General features: G+C 39.9%; 1 protein-coding gene across 1 annotated transcript in view; it reads left to right on the top strand.

Annotated features, from left to right (window-relative positions):
• Positions 1-27773, top strand: part of NKAIN3 (sodium/potassium transporting ATPase interacting 3) — a 367274-nt gene that overhangs the window by 151852 nt on the left and 187649 nt on the right. Inside the window, 2 exon segments of the mRNA XM_037382143.1 lie at positions 25587-25647; positions 25650-25720. Coding sequence (XP_037238040.1) covers positions 25587-25647; positions 25650-25720 — 132 coding nt within the window.

Raw genomic sequence — 27773 nt, 5'->3', positions numbered from 1 at the left:
AATATGCCCATATTCATTTCTTCAGCCAGCACCAGCTTTATAATTCTACAAGTTTAAAAAACAGAGTTAGCTGTAATGGAGAGCAGTATGCTGAGCACTCTGCCACAGATCCTCATAATGAGTATTAATAATATCAAAAGTTATGGGTAAAAGTGGTCTTATGTGGGAATTACAGACACGCCAATGTTAGCATGAGCAACTATGGAGGGGACAGAAGGGTTTTCAGCAACGCACAGCACTTCGGTAGTAACAACTGCTACAAAACGTGTATTTCAGTCTCCAAAGGGATCCTGGGCAGTGACTAGTTTCCCTTCATCTTCTTCATCATCTCATCGTAACTCCATATATGTATTTCAACACATGAGAAAAACTGCCAAGAGTAGCAATATTGGCTTACTCCTCTGGGCTGGGGAGTGGACTTGGCTCATTTTGTTTGATACTGCCATCTCAGAACGGTTTTGTTCTGAGGTCTCATCGTGTTGGGGCAATTCTTCTGGGCTATTAAAACTTTCCTATTTGCATCATAGGACATTGTGAAGGAGAGGTTTCATCTGTTTATCTTTAACGGTAATTATCCAGTTTGAAAACCAGTGGACTTGGATCTGAATTTAGTGGCTATACAGCTAGTTACTAGTGGTGCCGGCTGGAATATAATTCCTTATTGCTGATGGATTTTAAATCTTTAAACAAAAGCAAGTGAGCATTCCACTAACTTAAGTGCATTCTGTCTTAACCTTTAAATATATGGGGTTCTGCAGCTTCCTGATGGAAAAAGAGCTGAGACTGGATGCAGAACTTTGAATAGGCTTGGTCTCCGGATTAAATGTTTTACCTCAATTTCATCACTAGCTTTGATTTTGCTTATAGTGAGAGGACCAATTATTTACATACAGTATTTTTTACAGATACTAAACCAAATGCAAAGTCTTGTGACTTTTTCATAATGCATTTTAGGTGAAGAGTAATACCTCTGAAATGCAGGCCTTTGACTGTAATGTGTTTCTCTCAACTCATTTGTTGTCCTTTTTCTAAGCTTGATTCAGATACTTGCTTAGTAAATATTGTCTGGCCTTTTGCTGCATTTCCTTGGAAATAGCAGCAAAAAAGTAGAGCAGTAAACTTTAAAAATATGGCTGTGAAACCTGTAGTTGTACATCTCCATGTTAAATATGATTTTTTTTAAGAGCAGCTATTTATTATTCACCCTGTCTGCCCTTTTCTGCACACACATACTCATACTCAGTAGAGATTTCACAGTAGTTGTAGTTCCCCTAGGGCTATGTTATGAGGACCACAATAAAATAAAGGCCCAGAATTATTGCTAGCATAAAACAGTTTGTAGCAACCAAAAGCCTGGTTTGCAACTGATTATTGATTGGTGTCCTGATGTAAACATTACACTAATATGGAAATATAGGAAATTGCCTGAAAAGGAAAGGGAAGCAATGGCTGTATGTAATGGGAGCTTTTTCCCCAGTACTTCTTTATTTTGCTTAGCTCAAGAGGTGCAGCAGGGTAGCAATGAGGAGAGATCAAAGCACAGTAGTTTTGTAATGTTTTACTAGGTTGCTCTTGGGGCTATTTTATAAAATCATAGAGCAGAACAGTTTTTAACAATTCTACAAGTATTTGTCATTTCTGTAAAAAGGTCTAGAGAACAAAATTTATGCTAAGCTACAATGAACAAGTCCCTGTACCTAGGAATGACTGAAAGTTTTCAATTTCACATTTATTTTTTTTTTAAACATGTACAACATATGGAAAAGAATAGCTATACAGTGGTCACATTATACAACTCACTGGGATTTTAGCTAAACCACAGAATATACATCGTGGGCCTTCGGAAAGAATTTGTCTTCCCTTTACTTTCCCTTAAAATTCAACAAAAGAAGTTCAGTTACAAGAAACAACCCACTGCACTTAGCTTTAGGTTAGCACAGAAAATATTAAATCTAATGTAACCAATGTTAACATTTAAATGTACATGCTGGAAAGGAAAATGACAGTACATCAGGAAAAGATAAATATATATTCCAGTATGTAGCAAGATGTGTCTGAAGCGAAATCTGTCAGAAAATGGCTAAAATCATCAAAAGAGTGCAAGGAAGAAAACTGTGGCAGTGGAAATAGGGCATGGAAATAAGTATTAATGTGTTTGAAGTAAAAAGGATGTTAACAATGATGTGGGTCTCTTCAGTGGTGATAGAATAGCCAAATTGCTTAAAAATGTAGAAATGACAGAAGTGATCACTCAGTATTTCTTCTCCATCTTAAGGAAAAAATTGAAAGAGGTAAATGATAGAGGTGTTTGAAGAGATAATGATGATAAAACATTTTTTGATCCTGTGAGAGCATGTCTAGCACTGAATATTAAAATGATAGACGTTTTGAAAAGAGTGTGTCCCTGTATCTTGCATTCAGAGGTTTTGAAAGAATTAGGCGAGGAATTCTTTCAGTTTTTTATCTTGGTTTTCACCATATTTTGGAACACCAAAGAGTTCCAGAAGAGAATTAATGTTACATAATAATTTAGAAGGAATCATAAGTAAATTATTTATTACTATATTCAGTGTTTAGTAACGTGCATAGTTGGGCACTTTATGAAATGTCAATCCAGAAATTGAAGTGTCATCAAAATTACATGGTATACCTTAAATACACTAAAAATACATTAACTCTAGTTCTAAAAATATAACCCTTTCCTCAGGGATTTCTGTTTAAGAATACTATGTTTAACGGCTATATTCCTAATGGTTGTGTAGGTGCTTTGGATCTTGTGCTGCCAAATATTTCAATAATGACCAACCGAAAACCTAAAATTATAATTTATAAGACTTGCAGGAATGCAAAACTAGGAATTTGGTAAATAATGAAGATAAATATTAAAATTCTGTTGTTCTTGTGTCCAAAGAGCCGTGATCCCCCCAAATTATTTAGAATCCTATAAACATTATATCAGGATTATTCTGTTATTTTCAGGTCTTTTTAAAAAAAACAGCCTGAATCTGAGCTGATACCTTTTCATGTCTACTAAGAAAACAAAAGCTTTATTGCAGTAGCTTTCAGAATGGGTTAATCATGTCTCTTGGGAAAAAAAATCTAGCTTACTATGTTGAGGTGCTTTTGGACAAGATGGACTTTATCTTGGTAACATGGCAACATGTAACATGAGGCTAATTGCAGTGCTTTTTATCAAAGAAAACATCTTTGGGGAAAGATTCATGAGGTAGTTTTGAGTAATTGCCTTATGTCAAGCTGTCATTGTGTCTGAAGAATCAGACTTTCCCATTTAAGTAAATATTTTCTCACATCGAAGTGGATAGTGAACTTCTTGGAAAAGAACTACTACATTAAGTTCTCTGAAAGGAACTACTACTGCTATGGTAGCATTGCACCCTAGATTAATCACTGAAAGATAATTTTTCCTTATAGAAGACAGATAGTACATAAACCTTGTTGATTTCAAGACTTATTTTTTTTATTTCAAATACAGGAGTTTAATTCTTAGTCAGGCAATGTTAGACTTTTTCAAATATGAATCCATAACCAATTTTACAAAGTTTCTGAAAGCAGGTAGATGTGAAATGCAAACAAACATGCAACAAAATACACCGAAGAAGTGAAATTAGCAGATACGTAGAGAGTTGTATTTGATGTAAGAAGTCAGTCTTTGCAATAATCGTGTCACATAGGGCCAAAAACCCCTTCTGGCAGAGCTGTCTTCAGGCATAGAAAATTGCTTGGAGTTGCAAGTTGCTGTGTTCAGGAAGGGCTCCCTGAAGGGAGAAGGTCTCCACCTCCTGCCCACACCTTTTCCTTAACCTGTTGCTGTGGGTGTCTCCAGGATTCTGTGGGACAACAGCTACCATAGCTTAGTTTGTCCTGGTGCTTGGTGGAGATGAGAAGCCACAAGCCAGTTCTTCCCCCTTGAACAAGGACCTCACAGCCGATGACTCAAATCAGTGCTGGTGTGGGGACAGTGTGGATTAGCCTGGGTAATCCTGGTGGTGCTGGTGCTGCTGGAGGATGTCAGGCATAACCCTGTCCTCCTCACGTGCAATGTGCACATGCTCTGCTGAGCCTCGTAGTTCTTCTGGGGGAAGAGCTTATGGGTTAAATCATTTCCCTAATATTACAGTACTACAATTTTCTTATTCATACCATTTGCAGCATTTCCATTGTTCAGAAAAGGGAACAATTTTGAATCTAGATAGACTGGTTGGGGCCAGACCTTCAGAGTTTTGTACAGTTAAGTATCCAAAGAGTCAGGGACACAGAATAAATTACAATTGTGTGTGTGTGTGTGTGCGCGCGTGCACACACACATGTGTGCATTTTATATACATATATGTTATGAACTAGCTCCCTGCACATCTGGGTATTTTCATGGACATAAATGACTTGCCTTTGTGTCTGATGCCAGCCTTCTCCAACAGACCATACACAGCTTTATGGGGAGAAGTGCAGAAGCCTGCTTTAAGTGTCTCCTTTGTTTTAACCACAAGACTATTCCTTAATCATAAAAAAAGGTTTGGATATTTTGGGATATATCATAAGGGAACACTTAGAAGTAGAAATCAAAGAAAGAACTGTATTCTGCTTCCAGCTTTTCTAAAGACTTGATTGAATGACTTCAGTGAAACATTTTCTGATAAACGATATATTCCTATTTCTCAGGCTTCTATTCTCTGTAAGACCTCTTAGAAACTTTGGATGGGGAATGCAATCTGATAACTTCTAATACCATGGAAAAAAGGAAATGAATACTGAAGGTGGCTGAGAGTGCAATGCAACAACATAATCTACATAAAGTTACATAAACTTTGCAAACAGTAACAAATCACACTCGTGATCTAGTGTTCCCAGAAAAACTCAGCATTTTTCATTGACTTTTAAATGAAATCTTGGCCTTGTGGTGTAGTTTTGTGTTTGTGTAACAGGAATAAGTCCTCACTAAAAACTAACTGGAAGATCTTTATTCCCAGAGAAATGCGTAAAGACAGAAACATGGGATGTGAAGAGAAAAAGAAGATAGGTGGTGGTTCTGTGTGTGTTCCAGAAGCCATACAGCATCTCCAGGCTTTCAATACAAAGTGACAGCTTTAATTTGAGTTTAGAGAATTTTTATAGCTCTGAATTGAATTCTTTTATGTGGGTTATACAAAGAGCTTATCAGAGTAAGCACATATTTTAAACCACAAGGCACTTTAAGGTATACACTGTGAATTCAGAAGTAGGATCTTGAATTTACGTTTAGAGAAAATACACCATAAGTTGGATCATTAGAGTCAAAAGGGAGATAAGATAAAAGGTATACCTGAGGACATACATATCCTGTACATTATCCCTGTCCTATTATTCCTACCCATTCTTCACTTTAAGAAATGAATTTGCCTTTGCTGTGGAGAAAAATAGAAAGAAGATGGGTATCTTACCTGGTTAAACAGGTGTTCATTGCAGAACAGGCAATATATCTAATAGTTACCGTAATTTGTGTTACGTATAGAATGTTAGAAACTTAAAATTTAAAAACGGGGAGCCTAGCAAAAGGCCCTGCAAGTGCCAGTTGAACTGAAACACAGGATACATCCATCCTACCAAACAGAGAAGGAAAGAAGCCCAGCAGGATCCTCTGGGCTCTCTGCGGTGTGCCTGTGGTGCAAAGGCATAACTGCCCTGGCTGTGTACGGTTTTCCTCTCTTCCAGGAGTCTGATGTAAGCTTGAAATAAAAGGTGAAAGCTGTGTTGCAGCTCCTCAGAGTTGTGTTTTTACAGCATAAAAAAAGAGCTTAATGTATTTGTTGCCCACCACTGTTAGGGGAAAGATGGAGCTTGGGTACTAGACTATGTGGAAGTGCTTGAAAATGGAAAACCTCCTGGGGCCACTTGTGTGCATAGTATTTTTAAGAGTGGGTCTGGAAGTCTACTACCGTTAACAAGTAATCAATGAGAAAGCTGAATTACATTTGAGAAAGTTAATTAGGATTCTGTCCTTGTCCTTTTAGTGTAGGGGAAGTTACCTATTTTCTGGATAAATATTGTGCATGCATCCAGGTCTTCCTCTGAGTATGAAAGGTATTTCAATTCGAGCAGCAGTCTTCTGACTGTTGTAGAAGAACACATTACATTGATGGAAATATGATGAGTTCACAGTAATGAATGAAGGTAGTCTCTCACTGTATTTTGTAAGTAGTCATAAGACAGAGATAAAGGTTGATATTTTATTAATTTCACTGCGTTGCAATAGCCTTGGAAGTAGTTACAGATTGCAGTATATTACTCCCAGGAATTCAGGAACATTCAAGAATCTAAGAATGACCATACTGGATCAAAACATATACTTAGGTAATCCACTTTCCTATCAGAAACCATGCTCAGATTTTTAGGGAAAGAGTGCAAAAAACATATAGGGACTTTTGGAGGGTTTTGACGGTCAGAGACTGTATGAAAAGACAGCCTTAATACATTGTCCATTTACAATCAGACAGGATCGTTAACTAATTTTACCAAAGAATTACAGTAAGAAATATTTTACCCCTTCCTAGCACACTATGCAGCTGAATCTTGAGCATGAAACTGCTTCTTGTTCCCCATGTTTCTCTTGTAGGGAATAAGGGATGGAGAGGTGGCAGAGTGCAAATGGCACAAAACCCAATATAAACTACATCTTTCCTGTGGTTCTTTAGTGAAAGTAGAGGCAAGTCATTAAAATTGATCATTGCTATTTGTCTCCAAAGTTGCCCTAGAGCAGAACAGAACAAGAACATCAACCCTTCCTTAAGGGTGAGAATAAAAGGTCTGTAAGGTATAAATTTAACAGTGAAAGCGTCCACATTGTGGCATATTTGTGAATAAAAAAATCTGTTTGTCACCTTGTTGAGCATTAAATAGCAAAACATAACTTATATATTTGCTGTGCGTTTTTGGAATGCAAACTTGTTGACAAACATAAACCCACCAACAGCTTAAGGTGTACATGGTTTACCTCAAACTCTAGGAATCCATTAGAAATACCGAGTACACCAAATGGTGGGATACCACAGGTGATACAAAAATGCAACAATCGTTGTTAAGGTTTTATAGAAAAGTGTGTTGGAGGCACACGGGAGGTAGTTGGTTCTAAAGAAGTAAAAGGGAGACCTGTGAATTTAGTGGGCAGTGTGTCCCAGAGGAGACGTGAGCGTGCAAAGACATTATGGCAAGATGAAACAAGAGATGTGACAGCTCAGGTGGTAGCAGGAGTGAGCATGTTTGCAGCCTCTCTAACTCTGAAGTTACAAAGAACGTGAGACAACAGAAATACAGGGAGCATGCCTCACGTGGAGAAATACGGTAGGTTTTCATTGTATTGGCTTCTTCCATATAACTCCGATCTGCTGAATCACTGGATTAAAGAGGCCTCTTTTCTGACAGTGGATTTTCTGGAGCTCCTACAAGATAATGAATGTTTATCATTTCATGCCATGGCATCAGATAAGACAGGTTCACCTTGTCTTTATACCTATTCCAGCAGTGATAAGAACAGAGATTACATCACATGTTCCCCAGGGTCTGAAAACTCCGTGTCACAGACTGATTGCTTAGTCCTGCTGAAAACAGGTGTCTCTCGCCAGGGTGATGAAACTGGAATAAATAAGCCTACAGTGACTGAAACCTACTGGATATATAAGTATGTGACCACCTAATGTGGTTACTGATATTCACAATGATACCTAGCATTATATTTTCTCTCCACAGACTTCCCTTTCTGAACTTGCGCAGTAAAGTTAAATGAGGCAGAAGGTCTGCAGCAGGGTTTTTTCCTTGGTTTAAAGGCTTCCCTTCACATTTTGTACTAATCCTTTTTGGTAGATAAAATGTCACTAAGAAAGGAAGGCAAGTAATATACTTATCTGCTCAGTCTTTTCAAAGGTTCTTTTCACTAACTTTTAAGTATGACTTTCACAGCAGTAAGACCTTCAGACAAATATTATACTAAAGGTGAAACATACCTATTTGCTGGTCAAAATTTTGTGCATCGTATTTTCTCACTGTTTATAGTATTTGTGCTGAAATAAGAGTTTGGAATCTTTTGATTTTTTGGGTTTGGGTTTTTTTTTTTGCTGAAACATGGAATCAAGTCATAATACTGAAATTTCAAGACCATAACCCTACTACTGGGAAGCAGATTATTGTGCTGCAGTTACAAAAATCTGCCATCATATAAATAGTACAACTTCTTGAAAGTCTTCAAGTACGTAGAATTTAGTAAAGTCCAGTTTGGTAGAGATACTCTCTCCATCCTTACACTTGTTGGGCAGCTAAGAATATTTTGTAGCACTGCAAACTGTGCAGGCAAGCTGTGTCTTTTGCTGAAAATTAGGCAAAGTAAATGTTCTAAAGCATGCTTAATGACCTGTTCATAGGGGAGACAAGTGTTGTTGCAGTCTTCCAGCTCCATGTGCTGTCATTCATATGAACTTCAATAGTTTTATAACAAATACCTTTAGATGATATCATCCTGAAGTCTCACTGTGGTCTCTAGTCCCAATAGTTCTGGTATGGCAAATGGTATTCTGGTAGCAACTGCTTTTCCCACGTGTAATTTATTTCAGCAATGGAGCAGGCAATACTGTTTTCCTCTAGAGATGCTTGAGGTACATGTACTCAATCCTTATCTTACGTTGAATTCACTGATCAGTTGATTGGTTCGTCTTACATTTTTCTTCACTGCAAATATCTCTAATCAGATTCTGATTCATCTGACATTCATTTCACTTAACATCATTATTTTATACAGGAAATTGCATAGTGCTGTGATGCTCCACATTATACAGATCTTCTTCCTTTATCTCATAGAGCTGAGGATGCATTTTGGCAGCACACTTACCATTCATTTATGTCATCCTGTAGCTCGTATGTTCCTGAACAGCCCCATCAACTTCATTGGGATTACCGCTGAGAATGAGGGTTTCAGGTTCTGATGCTGGTATGACTGCCCTCAGTTTTGCCAGGTCCTTTGCTCTAAACTTGTCTTAGCTTCTTATTTGTTACTTTCTCCTTTTGTCCTCCTTATGAAACACTAACTTGCTCAAGTTTACAAATTTGATCGTGATTTAGTCCTATCAGGTCTGCCACAGCAATAAAAATAGCATGCTTTGAAGACAGAAACATGCCGTAGAGTTTCTTGTGCTTGCACAAAGTTACCTCTTTTCCACAGGTACTGTCATAGCACATCTACTGAATTCATTAGAAATCATATACTGAAGGGCACTGAAAAAGGAAACATTTTTAATGTGAGGGTGACTGAGCACTGGCAGAGGTTGCCCAGAGAGGTTGTGGAGTCTCCATCCTGGGAATATTCATGTCATCTAGATGTGGTCCTGGGGGAACTGCTCTAGGTGGCCCTCCTTGAGCTAGGGGGCTGGACCAGATGACCTCCAGATGTCCCTTCCCACCATAACCATTCCATGAAGCATTTTTGCACTGCTAGCACTCAGCTGGGACCTGTGCATTAACCTTAACATTGATCTTCTACAAAACCATCCAGTCTCTTCATGTTTCCTGTGAGGCAGTTTGTACAGTTTCAGATGATAGCTGGGAGGTGTTTGCACATCATCTGTTACAGTAATGGATTGTGAGGTCTCTCTGACACAGCTCTGGCATTTTTGTTATCCATAAGTAGCCTATGCAGTGCAAATAGTCTGGAGGATACATTATTGTGCTCCAGCTCAGTAAAACACAGCACGTAAGTGTGCTGTTTTACAACTAATTAAAGCTGTTGCATTCTTACCTCAGTTGTATGGGAACATTACATATTTTATGTTAACAGAAACACCTCCTTCTGATGATGCACTGACAAAAGACCAGCCACCTCAAAGGTGTGTGTAGCTATGATGGAGCCTCTTGCATCCCTCCTGGGAGTCCTGCGTGCCCCATTAGCTGTCTGAAATGACTGTACACCAATGCATGAACTACAGGGAATAAACATGAAGAGCTGGAGATCTGCGTGTGATCGCAGGGCACCCAGATCTTATTGCAGTTACAGAAACATGGTGGGATAGCTTGCATGAGAAGAATGCTGTCATGGACAGCTATATACCTTTTAGGAGAGACAGGCCAACAAGGAGAAGTGGTGGAATTGCTCTTTATGTGAGGGAGCAACTGGAGTAAATCAATCCCTCCCTAGGGGTGGATGTAGAATGAGTTGAGAGCTTATGGGTAAGGATTAAGGGGCAGGCTAACACAGGTGACACTGTTGTGGATGTTTACTACAGGTCACCTAATCAGGAAGAGGAAGCTGATGAGACCTTCTACAGACAGCTGGAAGCAGCCTCTTGATCCCAGTCCCTGATTTTCCCGGGGGACTTCAGCCACCCTGATACCTGCCGGAAAGACAAGACAGCTAGGCACACACAGTCCAGGAGGTTCCTTCAGAGCGCTGATGATAACTTTTTGATGTAGGTGGTGGAGGAGCCAACGAGGCAAGGTGCGCTTGTGGACCTTGTGCTTACAAACAAAGAAGGACTGGTTGGAGATGTGAAGGCTGAGGGCAGCCTTGGCTGCAGTGACCATGAGATGGTGGAGTTCAGGATCCCATGTGGAGGAAGCAGGGCAATAATTAGGCTTACAGCTGTGGACTTCAGGAGAGTTAACTTTAGCCTCTTCAAGGACCTACTTGGAGGAATCCCATGGGTTAGGGTTCTGGAAGGTAAGGGGGTCCAAGAGAGCTGGCGTCACTTTCTCCAAGCTTGAGATATGTGTAAGAAATCAAGCAAAAGGGGCAGGAGGCTTGCGTGGATGGGCAAGGAGGTTCTGGCAAAACTCAAAGAGAAGAAGGAAGTTTACGGGATGTGGAAGAAGGGACAGCCCACTTGGGAGGAATATGGCAATGTTGTCAGAGTATGCAGGGATGCAACAAGGAAGGCTAAGGTCCATTCGGAATTAGATCTGGCAAGGGATGTCAAGGACAACAAGGAAGAGCCTCTTCAGGTACATCAGTAGGAAAAGGAAGACTAGGGAAAACGTGGGCCTGCTGCTGAATGAGGTGGGTGCCCTGGTGATGAACGGTACAGAGAAGGCAGAGTTACTGCATGCCTTCTTTGCTTCAGTCTTTACTGCTAAGGCTGGCCCTCATCTTTCCCAGACCCTGGAGGCAATAGAGGAAGTCTGGAGCAGACTTTCCCTTGGTCAAGGACGATCAAGTTAGAGGTTATTTAAGCAAACTCAATACCCACAAATCCGTAAGTCCCAATGGGGTGCTCCCCCAAGTTCTGAGGGAGCTGGCAGATGTTGTTGCTAAGCCACTCTCCATCATCTTTGAAAGGTCATGGAGAACAGGAGAGGTGCCTGAGGGACCAGAGGAAAGCCAGTGTCACTCCAGGAGGACCCAGGAAACTACAGGCCAGTCAGCCTCACCTCCATCCCTGGAAAGGTGATGGAACAGCTCATCCTGGAGGTCATCTTGAAGCATGTGGAGGAAAAGAAGGTTATCAGGAGTAGTCAACATGGGTTAACCAAGGGGAAATCAAGCTTGACCAATCTGATAGCCTTCTGTGATGGAATGACTAGCTGGGTAAATGAGGGGAGAGCAGTGGATGTTGTCTACTTTGACTTCAGCAAGGCTTTTGACACTGTCTCCCATGACACCCTCATAGGTAACCTCAGGCAGTGTGGGTTAGATGAGTAGGCAGTGAGGTGGGTTGAGAACTGGCTGAATAGCAGAGCTCAGAGGGTTGTGAGCTCAGTGCCCTGGATGAAGGGCCAGAGTGTGCATGATTTTTCGCTGATGAAGTTTGCTGATGATACAGAACTAGGAGGAGTGGCTGACACACCAGAAGGCTGCACTGCCATTCAGCAGGAATGACAGGCTGGAGAGCTGGGCACGGGAACCTAATGAAGTTCAACAAAGGCAAGTGTGAGGTCCTGCACCTGGGGAGGAACAGCCCCACGCACCAGCACAGGCTGGGGGCAGACCTGCTGGAAGGCAGCTCTGCAGAGAAAGGCCTGGGAGCCCTGGGGGACAGCAAGCTGGCCATGAGCCAGCAGTGTGTCCTGGTGGCCAAGGAGGCCAGTGGGATCCTGGAGGGTTTCAGGAGGATGTGATCATCCCCCTCTGCTCTGCTCTGATGAGGCCACATATGTTGTTCTGGGTCCGCTTCTGGGCTCCCCAGTTCAAGAGAGACGGGGAACCACTGGAGAAGGTCCAGCGAAGGGCTACAAAGAGGGTGAGGGGCCTCGAGCACCTGCCTGAAGAGGAAAGGCTGAGAGAGCTGGGCCTGTTTAGCCTGGAGAAGAGAAGACTGAGAGGGGACCTTATTAATGCATACAAATATCTCAAGGGCGAGTTTGAAGATGGTGCCAGGCTCTTGTCAGTGATGCCCAGCAATAGGACAGGGGGAAACAGGCGCAAACCAAAACACAGAAAGTTCCCTCTGAATATGGGGAAAAACTTCCTTATTTTGAGCATGGCAGAGCCCTGGCACAGGCTGCCCAGAGAGGCTGTGGAGTCTCTCATGGAGACATTCAAAACCCACCTGGACACAACTCTGTACAACCTGCTGTAGGTGAACCTGCTTTAGCAGGGGGTTGGACTGGATGATCTCCAGAGGTCTCTTCCAGCCCTGAGTGTTCAGTGGTTCTGTGAAACGCTTAGGGAATTTTGAAAACCTTTGGAATCAATACCCTGAAATCCAAAGGAGAAATCTTGTACCATGGGAGTCTGTTATATTGCATGACTTCAGAGCAGTCTCTCTTTTCCCATTTGCCTGTGTAGTCTTGCTGAGCATCTCTGGGTAATTGGTGATAATTACCTCGAATCTTTGAACAGCACTGGTGTATTTCAAGACATTCTGGTAGCCCCCTCTACTTTCCTCATTTGTTCTGTTCCAAGCATTTTGAGAGACAGTTGACAAGTCTGGGTATGTCTGTCTGCTGGCTGAGCTTGGGAATGGACAAAAGAGCTGCTGGAGAAGGTTTGACGGGTAGGATAAATAGAACACTGCCGAGATAAATGAAGAGCTCCACCAAGGATCACTAGCTAACTTCTTTTTGTTCTTTTGTTTTGAAATATCAGCAGTGGGCCTAGTGGAGAGTGGCAGGAATTGTGAAGCTAAAGGGAGATAATTGCTCCATCTGTGCTTTGCAGGGACAGGGCTAGATAAACTTCTTGAAAACCTGCAGGCCAACTGCTAAATCAGTGTTCTTTGTCAATGAGAGGTCATCCGAAGGAGAAAAAGCAGAAGTTGGAGGATTAAGTGGAAATAACAAGACAAATGGAAGTAAGTCACTGAGAGATTAATTAAGGTCTGTTAAAACCGGAGTAGAAATGTTAAGATTAAACAATTTGAACACTTATTTTATGAGAGTTCTCAATATACCACCTATGAAGAACTTTTGCATTTCTTTATGTATACCTTTGAGTTTCAAAATGGCCCCGGAAGGTATCATTCCTACTTCTAAATGCTTGTTTTTCATTATGATCATAATTCATCTCGCTCTGTCTTATGAAGTACCAGTTAGTGCCAAGCAAAGAGATGAGGCTTTTTTTATTTGATATCAAATGAAAATAGGTATTTTCATTGAAAGATATCATTTTGGAACAGCATTCCAGAAGGGGATTCTGAGATCAAACCAGTTTAGATACAGCCTAAACTATTTTTGAAAGGAGTAATAGAGTGGAATTGCTTTTGGTATCAGGGAGCTGGCTTAGCTGAAGACATTAGCCCCATGTAGCTCTATCACAATCAATCCTGCAGCATTTTCTAGAGAAAGTCACCAATAAGTGGCTTTGCAGAGTCCTGCGCTCAACACAAGACACCATTTTTATGGCAGGGCACTTTCACGTTTAGGACCTCGTTCTGCATAGTGTACACAGTATTTTATGCTTCTGTTGGCAACTTTCTAGTAAACCACATATGTAGTTATATATATTCACTTTGAAAATTTCTTTCTCCATTTAACGTGAGGATGCTACAAAATCACCTAAAGCAATTGGAATTTGGGGTTTTATTTCTACAACAGAAGGGCCAGATCTTTCAATACATGTAAAAGAGCAGGATTTAAAGCGGGATATTGCTGTTTTGTCACCCATCTCTACTACAGTTATGTTCTTCCATGTTTGAAAATAACCCCAGACCTCCCATTATTTTAATAAGAATGTTCTTACATGTCTACATGAGCCACAAATGCCCTTTTAGCCTGCCTATCTGTATGCTATATATGTGCCATTCCCTATTTAGGGGAACTGGGGTCTGTTCATACATGATTAAGTTTACTTCCCTGCCTTATGAATGTGTTGAAAGGGCACACTGAGTATACTTTTTCCAGCCAGATTGCTTTGAGCCCTGCTTTTTACATTCACTTTAGGCGCTCTTTAGCATTCTTATTTCTAAAGTAGCAAAGTAACAGGATTAACGTGTCAGCCACTAACACTAATTTGGGCATTAACACAGTACCTTTCTTTTCCCAGTTCTCCAATAAACCTATAATTCATATTTCAATGAGTTTAGTACTCACTCTTCTCTCTCTTGTTCTTCACAGAAGCAGGAAAAGCTTTGAGAGTCAATGCAGAAAGCTTTGTAAAATATAGCCCCATATTGGAAGTTATTCATACAATAAACTTTGTTGATGAATTACTTTAGATAAGAAGAGGTCAAAATAATTTGTCATGCTGTTATGCAGGCTTATCTTTTTCTTTCCCTTACTGGGAGAGTTTAGAAAAAGCAAACTGTTGCCCTACTTTCTGTTGATAGCAGCTGGCAAGAGGATGCTCATGGGATGTTGCATATGTGTCCATGCTGCATGATCAGATATTTGATATTAAAGTATGGTACTTGAAAAAGTAAAAAAACGGATTTAGTGCAAAGGGCTTTCCACATAGAACCATTGGTGGTTTGTATTCAGCCAGTTACCTGGATCCGTAGGAATTAGGAGATAGAAGCTGGTATCTACCAGTCCAGGTCCTGCTTTGTGATTTGAGAGTTTGTAGGATTTCAGCATACAGCAGGCACAACTGCTAGAAGCACTAGATATTTTTGATTATACAGAAAAATTAACAAAGAGCAGCTTTGTATTTATTATTTTGCAATAATGGGCTTGGTCATCTGCTCTAAATGTTGCTGCCTTAGGTCCAGTTACTTAAACCTTCCTAACAGCAGTGTAAATTGACTTGCTCAATTATAATGTCATGAACAGTCTTACTGGACTTACCTCAAAGGGGTGAGCTGGGCTGCTTGTAGGGATGAGGGAGAGCTCTGAAAGGAGGAAAAGAAAAGACAACAGTAAAGAAGACTATGGAAGACACTCAGGTCAATTTGATACTCACTAAATACTTTTTTGTCTCATAAAATTAAAAAAAGCATCAGCTTTTTCAGCATATGGAAGTAGCGAGTGCGTCCTCTGTGCTCACCACAACCCTTCTTGGCCAAACAACTCATGAGGTAGAGAGATATTGTTGCTGTGCTGTGAACAGGGAAGAACATTTATGTAATTTTTGTGGCAACAGGAAATGATCCAGTATCAGAGATTCTCATCAAACCCATATGAAGAAGCCAAAGGATCTATGATTGTTTCTAGTTTGCTTGAACATGGCATTTGACAGCAAGTGAATGAAGTGCAACTCAGGGATTGATTTAAACGCCTTGTCAGACTTCTGACCAGTGCTAAACTGCTTGTTTTTCCTGTGTGCATCTGGTGAATCTTAAGCAGATGCATTCTTCCATTCTTCTATTTTTTGTATAGCTGGGACTTAAGAGAGCACTGGAGAGAAGTTTTCTGGGGAAAGAAGTAAGTTATTTAGGCAGACATCTGAATTCCTCCCTGCTGTGGAAATAGGCTCTGTGCTGTGACTCAAATTAGGGGTAACAGGCAGCACATGATTTTTATTACTTTGCTGCCTTGGCTTAATACTTCATTTTGCCTGAAGAGAGTTGGTCGTTTAAGATGTACTGCCTCTTTGGAACCGCAAACTAAACCTTAACAGAAGATGCACCGTTCTGTGAGAAACCTTAACGTTTCACAAGATCAGGCATGAATCAATTTGTGCTGTTTGATGTTTTATGCCAAAGCTCGTATCTAACAATTTGAGTCAGTTAAACTTGGACCTTGAATGAACTGTTTGACTTGTCCAGCTCCTTCTGAACTTCCTTACTCATGGAAGAAGAGCTCCATTTGGTTTAATTTCTTTCTTCTTTTGGAGCCTACATTAAAAACTGGGGGTTTAAAGGGCCTTAAAGGGTCCTTGATGCATTTTGTAAGAGTAGCAGGTTGTTCTTTAGCCAGAAGGAGCACACCATTCATCTACTAGAGGCTGTAAATACTGTTTTATCTGTTTTCTTTACCAGGTTTTCAATTAGTCTCATGCCTTGCAGCCTGGGTGTCCATCTAAGCCTCTCTCCCCTCACATGCTCACACTTGGACTGTTTATTCTAAGAATGGATTTGGGTACAAATCCTGCAGCAAGTGTTCTCAGCTCTTTCTTTTTCTCTTTTTATTATTTTTTTCTGGCTGAATACCATAGTCATCAGAATCTAGGAGGCATCTGGGGCTGTCAGCATCACTGTTATCAAGTGCTGGCATCACCAGTTACCTCCTTGCCTTACCTACTATGCCCTGGGAATTCAAAGTAGAAGTAACCACTTTTGTTTCTCACTATTGTTAGTCAATAAGTACTTTACTCCACCATTTCTTAAGCAGCGATTGAGGAAGCCTATAAAGAAGGTATTTACTGGATGTGTTCAAATGTGCAAATGAATGAAAAAAAAACCCCAAACCTTACCATTATGAGAATTTAGGATTTGACGATATGAAAGGATATAATCGTGTAGCAAATAAAAGCTTTCTTTTGAATTAGAGCCACTGCATATGTAGCTTGATATAATTACAAAGAAGAAAAATTTTAATTTTCTTTTACTTTTTATCTAATATCTTTGACTTGGACTTTGTCATTCATGATAAGATAGAAATCTTTAAAGATCTTTAACCTATAACCATCTCTTATGCTGTTTTTAGCTTTATGTGTGCTGGCATTTAAATGAAACAACCAAGGGAGTCTTAAATGCCATTATAAGCATGTTCATTCCAGCTGTTTGCAGGATTGTATAGGTCAACCAGCCAAGGGGCTTGACTTCAGTGTTTTGGGATCAGTTACAGCTTCATTGGAGGGTTGAAATTCAATCTTAAATCACTGGGCTGTAACGAGTTGGCGCTGCAGGGTTTTATTACAATAGTTGGCTTCTTCCCTATCATGGCTACCCACAGACTGTGACTGCATTTTTATAGAGTCTGTTTGGTACAGATGTAGCACTCAGCCTCGGGTATATCACAATGGCACCTGTAGTTTTCTGGGAAGTGGGACTATTTAATGCCACCTTTTATATGACTGCAGTCAGGCAACCCTGCAGAACAAATATTAACAGACTCTTCCATGCTGATGAGCTTCTTCAATAATTTACTGTTGCCTTTCTGAGCCAGGTCCTGCAGCCTTGATGCAGTCGCAGCTTCTTTTGACTTCTGCGGAAGTTTTGCCAGAGCCAAAACTAGAGGCTTATGTTGTTTTGTGAAAGTACTCAGCACCCGCATATCAAATTCATCACTCAAAAGCTTCCTGCACACCACTGGTGTAGCTGCAAGCCTTTTGTAGTACACGTAACTAGGAAAACAGTTTTCCTTTAAGAATTACCTTTGTTCTTTGCCTGTTGGATAATGTTACATAGTGATACTATATATATATATATATATTTGTTAAGATGTGGAGAAAATGAGCTATTGAAGAGAACCCTTTCAGCATCTTATAATTACATTTATAGATTTCCAAGATCTGGCATTTACTAGCTCTCCTTATTACACTATGGACCAAATTCTCAGATAAGATCAACCACTTTGCCAGTGGTGTAGTGGTGGCTTGTTCTGAGACATTAGTACAGTGTATTGGCTTCCAAAAATTGAGCCTATATGCTTACTACTTACCTTTTTCTTAAGCAGTTATTGAAGAACTGCTGGTAAAACTATTGGAGTGACGCTTTTTTTTCTCAGAAAAAATACTTTGAATGATTTTGCTAAAAGCATGATGTCTTCTGCAATATTATGCGCTATCACTACATCATCCTCCAATAACTTATTCACTAAAGCACTTACAGGAATGGTGGAAAGACTGTTACCTAGTTCTCAATATTTTCCATATGAGTTGCATAGTTGAATAACAGAACATTCACTGTGAAAGGCAACACAGACCCTCTTAAAATGAAGGGACTTTTTTTTTTTTTTTTTTTTTTCTTCTTATCTGCCCTTTTCTTTGTTTCTGTGCTTTGGCCTTCTCTAACCTTGGCTACTATTCTTTTATTGAGCTCTTTCAGCATATATATATTTTTTGCATTTTATTTTATGCAGTTCTACAGCTAACCAAGTGACAGCCAATTACCTATCTATCTGACCAACACTGCAAGAGCACTTTTGATATTAGATCATCAGGGCTTTTTTTCTTCTTTGACAATTACTTGTCAGAAAGCTAGCAGTTACTCTTTTGCTCCATGAAACTGAACTTACTATAAACATTAGTGATTTACTCAGAACCTTCCTTGAAATTCAATAACCTTCATGCCACATAATCTTATAAATGTATTTAGTGAGCTGTTACAAGGGATTATCATCTTAAAATCACCCAGAAGCTAGTGTTTCACCTAGACAAGTGAATTCAGATCTAATGGGAATCTCCTCCGGGGTCAGATGATTGCTTTAACTGTCACCGAAGGTATAAAGAAGTGATTTAAGTCAAATTTTAACATTTCACAGTAACACAGACTACACTCATCTTTGGTTATGAAGCCTCTATTGAAAGGCGGTATGTCACAGGTAAGGGGGCTGTAACCTTTAGCTGAGGGACTGTAACTTCCTAAATAGTGTTCTTAGCCAAGAGTGATCATCTGACACCACCCTTCCACTTCGGATTCAAATGTTCTCCCCTCCATTACAAACCTGGCATTTCTCTCATGTTAAATCTTATGTTCCTTCTTGCTGAAGTCAAGGCTGTCAGTAAGATTCTGAAATTACAGCAAGAGTATAAAAAACGTATAGAAACTCTTTTATGCTTTACTGGTCAGTCTTTGACACAAATAAATTTTTATTATTATATTTTTAACTTTCTTGCTTTTCTGTTAGAAACTTTGGATTTTAGCATTTGGTAAGTCAGTCTTTTACTCTCCAACGTTGGGGTTTTATTCAGACTAGTTTGGTAGCTTTTTGATGTCTTTTTCCCTTAAATTAGAAGGTACCTATTCTCCAAAACAATGTAGAAGTACAATGTGAAAATTGTGCATTTGCCCCAAGGTTTTACAAAAAATGTTTTCTGAGTGGAACATCTGTCAAGGAAAAGGAAATGCACACCTAAGAGCGCTGGAATGTGAAGACAGGGCTTAAAAGTCAAATGTGGCTAGTGCTAAAAATGACCTTGATCCAAGGTCTTCTCTATTCCAGCCAACTACCCAGGCTACAAGGTGGTATAAGCAGATCACACTGCTCCTCACCTGCCTCGACATTACTCTCTTCCTTGTGGTGGTGTGTAGCTTTTTGGGGATTCACAGTCATCTGGGCAAAAAACGGAAGGAAGGAGGGAAGAAAAGAAGGAAGGAAGGAGAGAGGATGGGATGGGACGGGACGGGACAGGACAGAAGGATGGGTTGGGAGGGAAAGATGAGTGTACTGCTGGGCTCATCAAAGATGTTCTGGAGTTTCAGAACAGAGGGTCCTTAAAGCTCCAGGTGGATTTTCCTGGAGGAGACTTGTGAACCAGTTCAGTTTTTAACAGTTGCATCGGCCAAACTGGACCAAAATGTCTGTAATTCAGCGTGGCATGTTGGAAACTAGTGGTAATAGTAACAGGCACAACAGTCCTCAGAGATTCATCTTGTCCAGGAAAACCTTCCTGAAGCCACGTGTTAAATATATGACCATAAAATGAAGCAGAGAGTTTTGCAGAAAACATCTTCATCCTTGGGAGCAATAGTTATTATGGTTGATGAGATGTGCACTAGCACTTCTTGTGTGATAATTATTAGCAGCATCAGCCAACTCTGACTCTTACATGCCTAATTCAAATGTTTCAGATCATTCCTGACTTGAACTTAGAATATGAATGCTCTGGACTGTAATTTTTGGTTTCACCATTTTTTCTATACTATTCATTTTTGAAAGCTGGGGAAACAGTCCATTTGAGAAGTCATAATAATTTGTATATTTTTCCTAGCTTTTATATTGTTTTTGTTTCAAAAAACATTTCACAAACTCTGTACTTTTACAGCTCTGCAGTTATTATGTATTTAATTTTATGATTGCTGTTAGATTTCTTCAATACAAGTTTTTTAGATATAGAATGGATACTTTTCTGATTATAATTTCTAGGGATTGTCTTACATGACAAATTAAAGCAGCTTTTTGATATCAGATGCAAAGTAGATTATACTTGCATAATTTTGTAAACAGTAATTTATAGGTTATCAAATTTTCAGCTATTTCTATATATCATTAGCCTTTTATTTTTATATTAAGCAGTTTTATGTTTTTATATTTATATCAAGTCACTTTTAGTTTTTTCTTTTCTAAAAAGATCTGTTACATATGAAACCGCTTCTTGATCCAGTTGCTCCTTCTGTTACGGATGTAGATCTATTTGGTCGTCTCAAATTAATGTGTCATTTATAAAAGCTTTTCCATTAAAATATAAAACTGACTTATCCAAGAGGTTTCTGACAGAAGCGAAAATTGGGTTTTTAAATTCATTTTGAAAAGTTGACTTTGTAACTCTGCTGTAGTGTCTCATCACTCAGACAGCTTCTGATAACGTATTTTGAAGTATAATAGGACCTGAGCATTTAGAGGAGGGGTTTACTCTATAGAGGGTGTTGAAGTCTGCTCTCAAAAATGCTTTTTGATCTCTCCATTGGCTAGGACCATCTCAGTGATTTCTTTCTGTAGAACCTATGCAGCATTGCTGATTGCCGCCTTACCTTTTATTTTGTTACTCCTTAACCATAAGCAGCATATGGGGCATTAAGGCTACAGCATCCATACTTATTCCTGTTCAGGATGTTCCAAATGTGCTGCACTGGTTGCTCCATCTAGGTGGAGAAGCTCAAAATTCAAACAGATTAGCTCACCTAAAATTTATGCTGCTCTTAACAGAAAAGAGCTTGGGCATGGCCAGCAGAGAAAGTTCAGCCTGTGTGACTTTAATGCAGCCCAGTCTTGCAGCTTAGGACCTTCTTGCACTCTGCAGAAAGAGGGACGTGGCCTGGACAGACTTAGTGAAACAAAGAGGTAAAAGAACAAAACAAATGTGGCACATCTTCATTAAGTGATCTGATGTAGTCCCACTAGAGCATTTTACTGCTAATCCTGGTCTCCTGAGTTGTGCACTTTACATTACAAGATTTTCCATGCTAACGATGACTAAATAACAAAGCGCTCCCTTGGCAGCAGTAATAAGAAATATTATGTCTCATTTTCCAAGTGTTGTTATGATAAGAAAATATTATTTTCTATCAACTTTGATAGATTTTTCTAAGTTCTCATGAAAATTTTTACACAACTGGACATCGGTTTCACTAAAAACAGACCTCCAGTATTTAATTTGCAAAAACTGAAACCCTCTTTTTTTAGGTTTGGGTTATTATTCCACTTTTATGTTAATCATTAAAAACCAGCATCAAACAACAATTTATGATGGATACTCCCAAAGTTTTGCTATCTTAGTTATGACGACTAGTGGAGGTGCCAGCTGCTCCTAATGTGCTTGTTAGGGAAGTGAGTTGATAGTAAACCCCAGAGGAACTCAGCCACATCAAGTATACCCCATTTCTCCAGCCTCAGACTCCTCTACCCTACTAAGTTGATACCTGTCTTCTAGCAATGGGAGAAGTTGAGCCAGCTAATTTTGGGAACCTCTGCCTTGCCTTCAGGGTTCAGGCTTTTTTTGCTGTTTTCAGAGAAATCTGAAAATGGTGATGAAAGCAGAAATCCTTGAGGGAAAACTTCTGGATAAAAGCAGCCTCTTTATCATCAAAATGTTCTTGGTGAAGCATTTCAAACTGCTGACATTCACATAACTCCAAGTGAAACGGTCGTAGCGTCTGCTTCTTCCCAACTGCACCGCATGGCACAGGTTTATCTGGTGGCCACTTGTGGCTACTGGGATTTTGGATCTGTGCAAACAGTACTGACTCTTCAAACCTGTATAAAACCAGCCTGTAATTGTGCACAGCTACCTGTTTCACTCACTTGATTCTGATGATGTCTGTGCAGTGAATTACCTGAATCACAGACTGGGTTAGGGACTGCTTTTGTTCATCTGCACGGAGCTGAAAAGTCTGTGGCTTTCACCTCTGCTTGGGGACTGTTGAGTGAAATACTAAACAAAAGAACAGCAGTGCTTATGTGCTTTCTCTGTTCAGTGCATATTGTCCATGGTATAAAGAAAACAGAACTTAATGTTCCTCTGCCGTTAGCATGTATTTTTAGGTTTTTAGTGCCTATCTGTGCTGTCTGCAAGAAAATTTTTTTAATTTAGAAGAGAGCAGCAATTTAAGCAGGACAGACATGCCTCCTACCTCTTTCTTTCTTTAGGTTTTTTTGCCCCACTAATGTATTCTGTGGGCTTTAAAGATGAGACAAATTACTCGGTGTTGGCGACAAGAGCAAAATAAATGAGACTTAGCTGCACAGCAAAGTCGTACTGCATAGCCTGATAGTGAAAGGGCTTGTTAGTGGGGAAGCAATAGTGCTATATGTTTGGTGTCCTGCTTCCAGCACTCCTTTGGTGGTTTACATGCTGTGACTGTATATAAAAATAAAGAAGGAGCCCTGCAGGCAAGAAATACAATCAACTCCCCCAATCCTGGATAAGTGCCATAAGCAGTAGGCTGTAGACTCATGTTTCTGCTTGTGCTCTTTTTTTAACTCACTAAATACAAATTCGTATTTTTTGGCTGGTGACAGAGCTTCAAGGAGAAGCTTTCTTCCTCGGTATCCTAATGGGTAGGAGGTGGGAGGAGAGGGATGGAGACACCTCGGTAGGCAGCAGGAGAGGAAACTGAAACTTATTTGTGTTTGTGGTGGGTGCCTTACCACAGTAATCCATAAAAAAAGCTCTTTTTTTTTTTTTTAATGTGTATGTCTGTCTACAGTGCATATACACATTTGTACAACCACCTTTGGGAAGATGCTTGTGGCTGCTGTGCTGTTTTGTGGGAGCCCGGTCCTGCTAGATGTGCTCAGAGCTTGCTTGGCAGATATCAAGGAGGTACACATGAAGGGAAACTTTCTGCCTGGTCCAGTTTAGGCATCAGCTGAGTACCAAGAGTGTTGACATGGGTCTGTTGGCAAAGCGCAGTGGCTATATTCATTGACTCTGCAGTACTATGTCTTTCAGGCATTTAAGGTGCTGATCTACATGGCTCTAAAATTGCTCCTAAGGACCAGTTTAAGAAAGGACATACACTAAAAAGCTTCATTCATATCTGTGCTGCAGGCTTCTGTCTGACAGCTGTAGGTGTTTCAACACTACATAAAACATCTAAGGGCAGCCATCACTTGCAGTGAACCAGCTGTGTGAAATGAATTTTGTAAATACCCACTATGGTCAATGTTCTCTATACCAGCAAATTCACATGTGCCTGGGAAAGAAGCCAGACAGTGGCATACCACTGTGGGTGCTGGTCAGCAATTGAGAGTCCTCCATCATGTTAACTGGGCTCCTTGTGACCAGCGGTCATCCCAGACATTTCACCTGTGCCCAGGGACCATTTTGAGTAGATAGGTATGTAGTTTGCAGATGGCTGCCCTGTTTCAGAGCCAAGGACACAACTGGAGGCAATCCTAAGCGAGCTGCCTTCCATGCTTGGAGTGTTGCAGGGCACCATCAATTTATTGGTGCAGGCAAAGACCTAGGCTACATGACAGTTTTAATGAATGTCAGGGCAGAGGTGGCTGATAAGCAGATTCTAGTCTGATTTGGCAACTCCATCCATATACATCATGTGCTGGTGATAATTTTCATTTATATATACTGGGCCAGATGTTTCACTGATAAAAGTCAATGTAACTTCACTGCAGCGGAGCTGCATCAAGTTGGTGATTCTATCTTTGTTCATTTCATTGTTTAGATTTATATTTATAACCTCAACGTAAAGATTGTGTTTTTCGTGACTGGTGTAAGGGAAGATTTTTGTACACGAAGTATGGATTCTGCTCTCAGTGACACCTAGGCCCATCTTGTAGGTGAGGATTGAATCTGGCCATGATGAAAAATGAAACGTTTTATGTGAAATACCTACATATGAGAATACTTACTTTGGTATTCACAGGACCATGCTTATTCCATCTGTCTCAGTTATAAATATTTTAAGTGCATATTTTGGTAAATTTTAGGGTTTGTAACAATGTAGTAAAATCAAGTAGATGTGTAATATGTTTTAGCAAGCACAGAAACTCAGCTTTTTCTCAGTAGGATTCTGTTTAGATGCTCAAAAAAGTCTTGCTATGGCTGGAACAATATCGAACCAAGTTTAAACGTCAACAGGTGTGCTGCTGAGAAAGTTGATTTTAGCATCTGTAGAATAATAGACTGGGTTGTCAGAAATAAGTAGCAAATGTGTTTGCAGAAGAATTTTAATCTGGCTTTTTTTTCCCCCCTTTAACATTCAGAAATGCAGAATTACCTAAGAACCACATGCTGATACAAGGATAAAGGTTGATGTTTCTTAGCCTACTGCATTTCCACACCAACGTAAATCCACCTCTGGCCCTGGGGACAGTGCGAAGAGAGTCCTTAGGCTGCCACTGTGTCTTCCTGATTTGCACTTGCCCGAAGCAACCTAGCAGATTATGGCAGAGCTCAGATAGCTCATTTGGCTGTTGATTTTGAAACAGATTACTCCAAGGTCTTCCAACTTTTTCTACAGCCTTTCACTACCTGAACCTCAGTCCATGCTTCAGGTAGTGTGGAGATCCCAGCAGTCTTCCTGCATTAGGGAACTCCCGGGAACATACCCAGTAGCCTCATCTGGGACTCCTCTGAGCCTGCTCTGCCCTTTTTGGTCAAAATCTGTCTCCTTTAGAAATAAACTGAGAAACTTGCAGTCAAGTCTAGTTGAGGATAAATCGAAGAAAACAAAGACATGGGGAAGGGAGGGAGCATGATGATACTTCAGTAACAATAGCAAGGTTTGCATGGCTTTGCTCAACCTAGGTGAGCTGCTGTTTAAGACAAATTTTGTATTTAAATAAATATTGTCAACCCTTAGAGTTTTCAGCATATAAGAATAAAACAAAGCTTGTCTGCATTTGGTTTGTAGAGGTATTTTTGTACTATATAAGGGTTTTAAAAAATATTTTCTTAAATTAAAGTTTTTCCCAAGTGCTTTTTTTATTAGATGTTTTGTATGTTGACTGGTAGCTATCTTCAGATACCAGTGTACTGGCAACGCTGACAGGAACCATAGTTTCAGAATTTTGCCATACTTTTATCTGGTTAAGCCTAGTGCAAGTAACAAAATGTCAAGTATTCTGTCTCACCTGTAATTAAAAAGTGGATGTTCTTTTTATGTGTTTTCTTACAGCTGGCAGCATTAGAGAGACAGATCTTTGACTTCCTTGGTTTCCAGTGGGCTCCTATCCTTGGCAATTCCTACAAATAATAGTTGTCATTTGGGTTTGTTTGGAACCATCAGTTTAGCCTCGATATATAGTTGTGGTAAGTCTCATTTATTATCTATTATTTTTTTTGCAATTGGTTTTAAAACCTGTAATATTACAATGCAGAATTTTCTTGGTTAGAAAACACCAGATGGTAGTTCCGTAGAAACTTTAGAAGTCTCCATGTCTTTTTGCAAATTTAGAACTAGTGAGTGGCATTTCTGTGATTTTGGAAGCTATCAAGAGCGGGTATCCTAGAGAAAGTGCTGCCAAAATTCTGACCATGATAAAAGTCCTTAGTAAGATTCTTTAAAGAATGGGACTCTTTAAAGACTCATGGGGAAAATCTACAATTAGACTATGTATGAATGAATAAAAGAAATACAAAAGGTTGCTCTCTGCAATAGACAAGCAGAATCAATGGACATTTTAAAAACCATGTATTTGTAAGGGTCAAGTTGTATTTAACTACATCTTCATGTTAAACAGGGAGAAACAAGGACTATAGAAACTCCTTCAGTCCTGTGACCTGTGGGTTCCAAATAAATCTCCTTCTCACTTACATCTAATTTTGCTAAGACCTGTATTTACAGCCTTGACCCTAAATAGTTAGAAATCGTCTTGATGATTGTAACTTGAAGCGTCATGGGTTTTTTTCCCCATGTTCTCAACATAGCCAGGAATAAAAAGACCTTCCAAAGCTGTGAAGGAAACTGCCAACAAAAAATACCACTTTTCCTCCCCCACAGTCTCTTCTGAATGGATGAATACTGTGTCTTTACCTGGCAGTGTCTGTATCTGGAACATTTCAGTTGTGTTGTCAGTAATGGACTTAAGGAGGCTAAAGCTTTTATTTTTTCCTCACAAAAGACTGAAATAAATGTCTACAGGGGAAACCTCATTAAACAAATACTTAAAAAGCTTTTCTAGTCAAGCTTGTAATCCTGTAATTCTTTGTTATGTCTTAAAAGAAAAACTGAACAAAAAGTGTACCCAAGGTTCCTTATACTCATATTAGCTAGACTTCTGAGCAGACTATAAGTAATTGAAAATGGATTGATGTAAATAATAGCACTTTTCTCTATACCTGTGGCTGGGGAACTATATTGATGAATCACCTTTCTGCTTTATGTTCTCTTTTTTATAAATAAGACATCGGAAGCAAGTGACGGTAGGCATCTGTAAAATTACATAGGAAATTCATGCCTGAAGTGGGTGCAACATCCCAAAATCTCTTGCCCCTCAGGTTCAGCACTGCTGTTCAGTGGTGGAATCTGCTTTGGTTTTCAAATGAAGCACAACAGATGTTCACTGTTTCTGTATCTTTTCCAATGTAAATGAACATTTTAGACTATGTGAAAGTTGTTTTAATGTAGAGGTAGAAGTCTCTTAATTAAATTAAGAAACACCTCATCCAGATACTTTGTCTTCAGATGTAACTGAACTCACATTCTGATTTAACTTTAAGCATATATTTAATGGCTCAAGCTATAGCAGGTGCAAATACTGTTTGGGAAGATCAAGACTTTAGAGCAACTTCTATGGCTACTATAAGGTTCCCAGTGTAGCAGGAATAGTTTGAGCCGAATCCTGAAGTCTGAAAAGTGAAAGTACACAGGTTGTCTGGAACCATCCTCACAGCTCGATACCAGCAGAAGGGGGTGGCTTGCATGCCTCCCAGTTCCCACTGTTCTTCTCCCTGGCTGAATACTTCAAACCCTCTCTACCAGTTATGGCAGCAGTTAACCAGACCCTTCAGTAAGCCGGTTCCACTCCTAAGCTGTCAGAAAACCAACCTAGCAAAAAGTGGAATTTTTTGCTAGACTGCTGAGCTGAATCCAGTCTGTGAGGTTCCCAGTGGGTGCCGGTGCCATCACAAGGCAGGGAACTGGGACTGCACAGTCAGGAGCAGCAGTGTGCGGGCGGAGGCAGAAGGAGGAGATGCAATAAATTGAAATAAAGAGAGAATCACGTCGGATACAACGGTTTACTTCTGTAAACTGTCTACACAAAATTGATCTGGCACATGTGGGCGCAAACTGTCCCCATGATATTCTGTCATACCCTGCTAGGGATCTTGATTTAAGATGACCAGCTCTTGGGTCCTTGGT

Source organism: Falco rusticolus, chromosome 3 (genome assembly GCF_015220075.1).
Source record: "Falco rusticolus isolate bFalRus1 chromosome 3, bFalRus1.pri, whole genome shotgun sequence".
In the NCBI taxonomy this organism is placed as follows: domain Eukaryota; kingdom Metazoa; phylum Chordata; class Aves; order Falconiformes; family Falconidae; genus Falco; species Falco rusticolus.
This window is presented reverse-complemented; position numbering and strand designations above follow the sequence as displayed.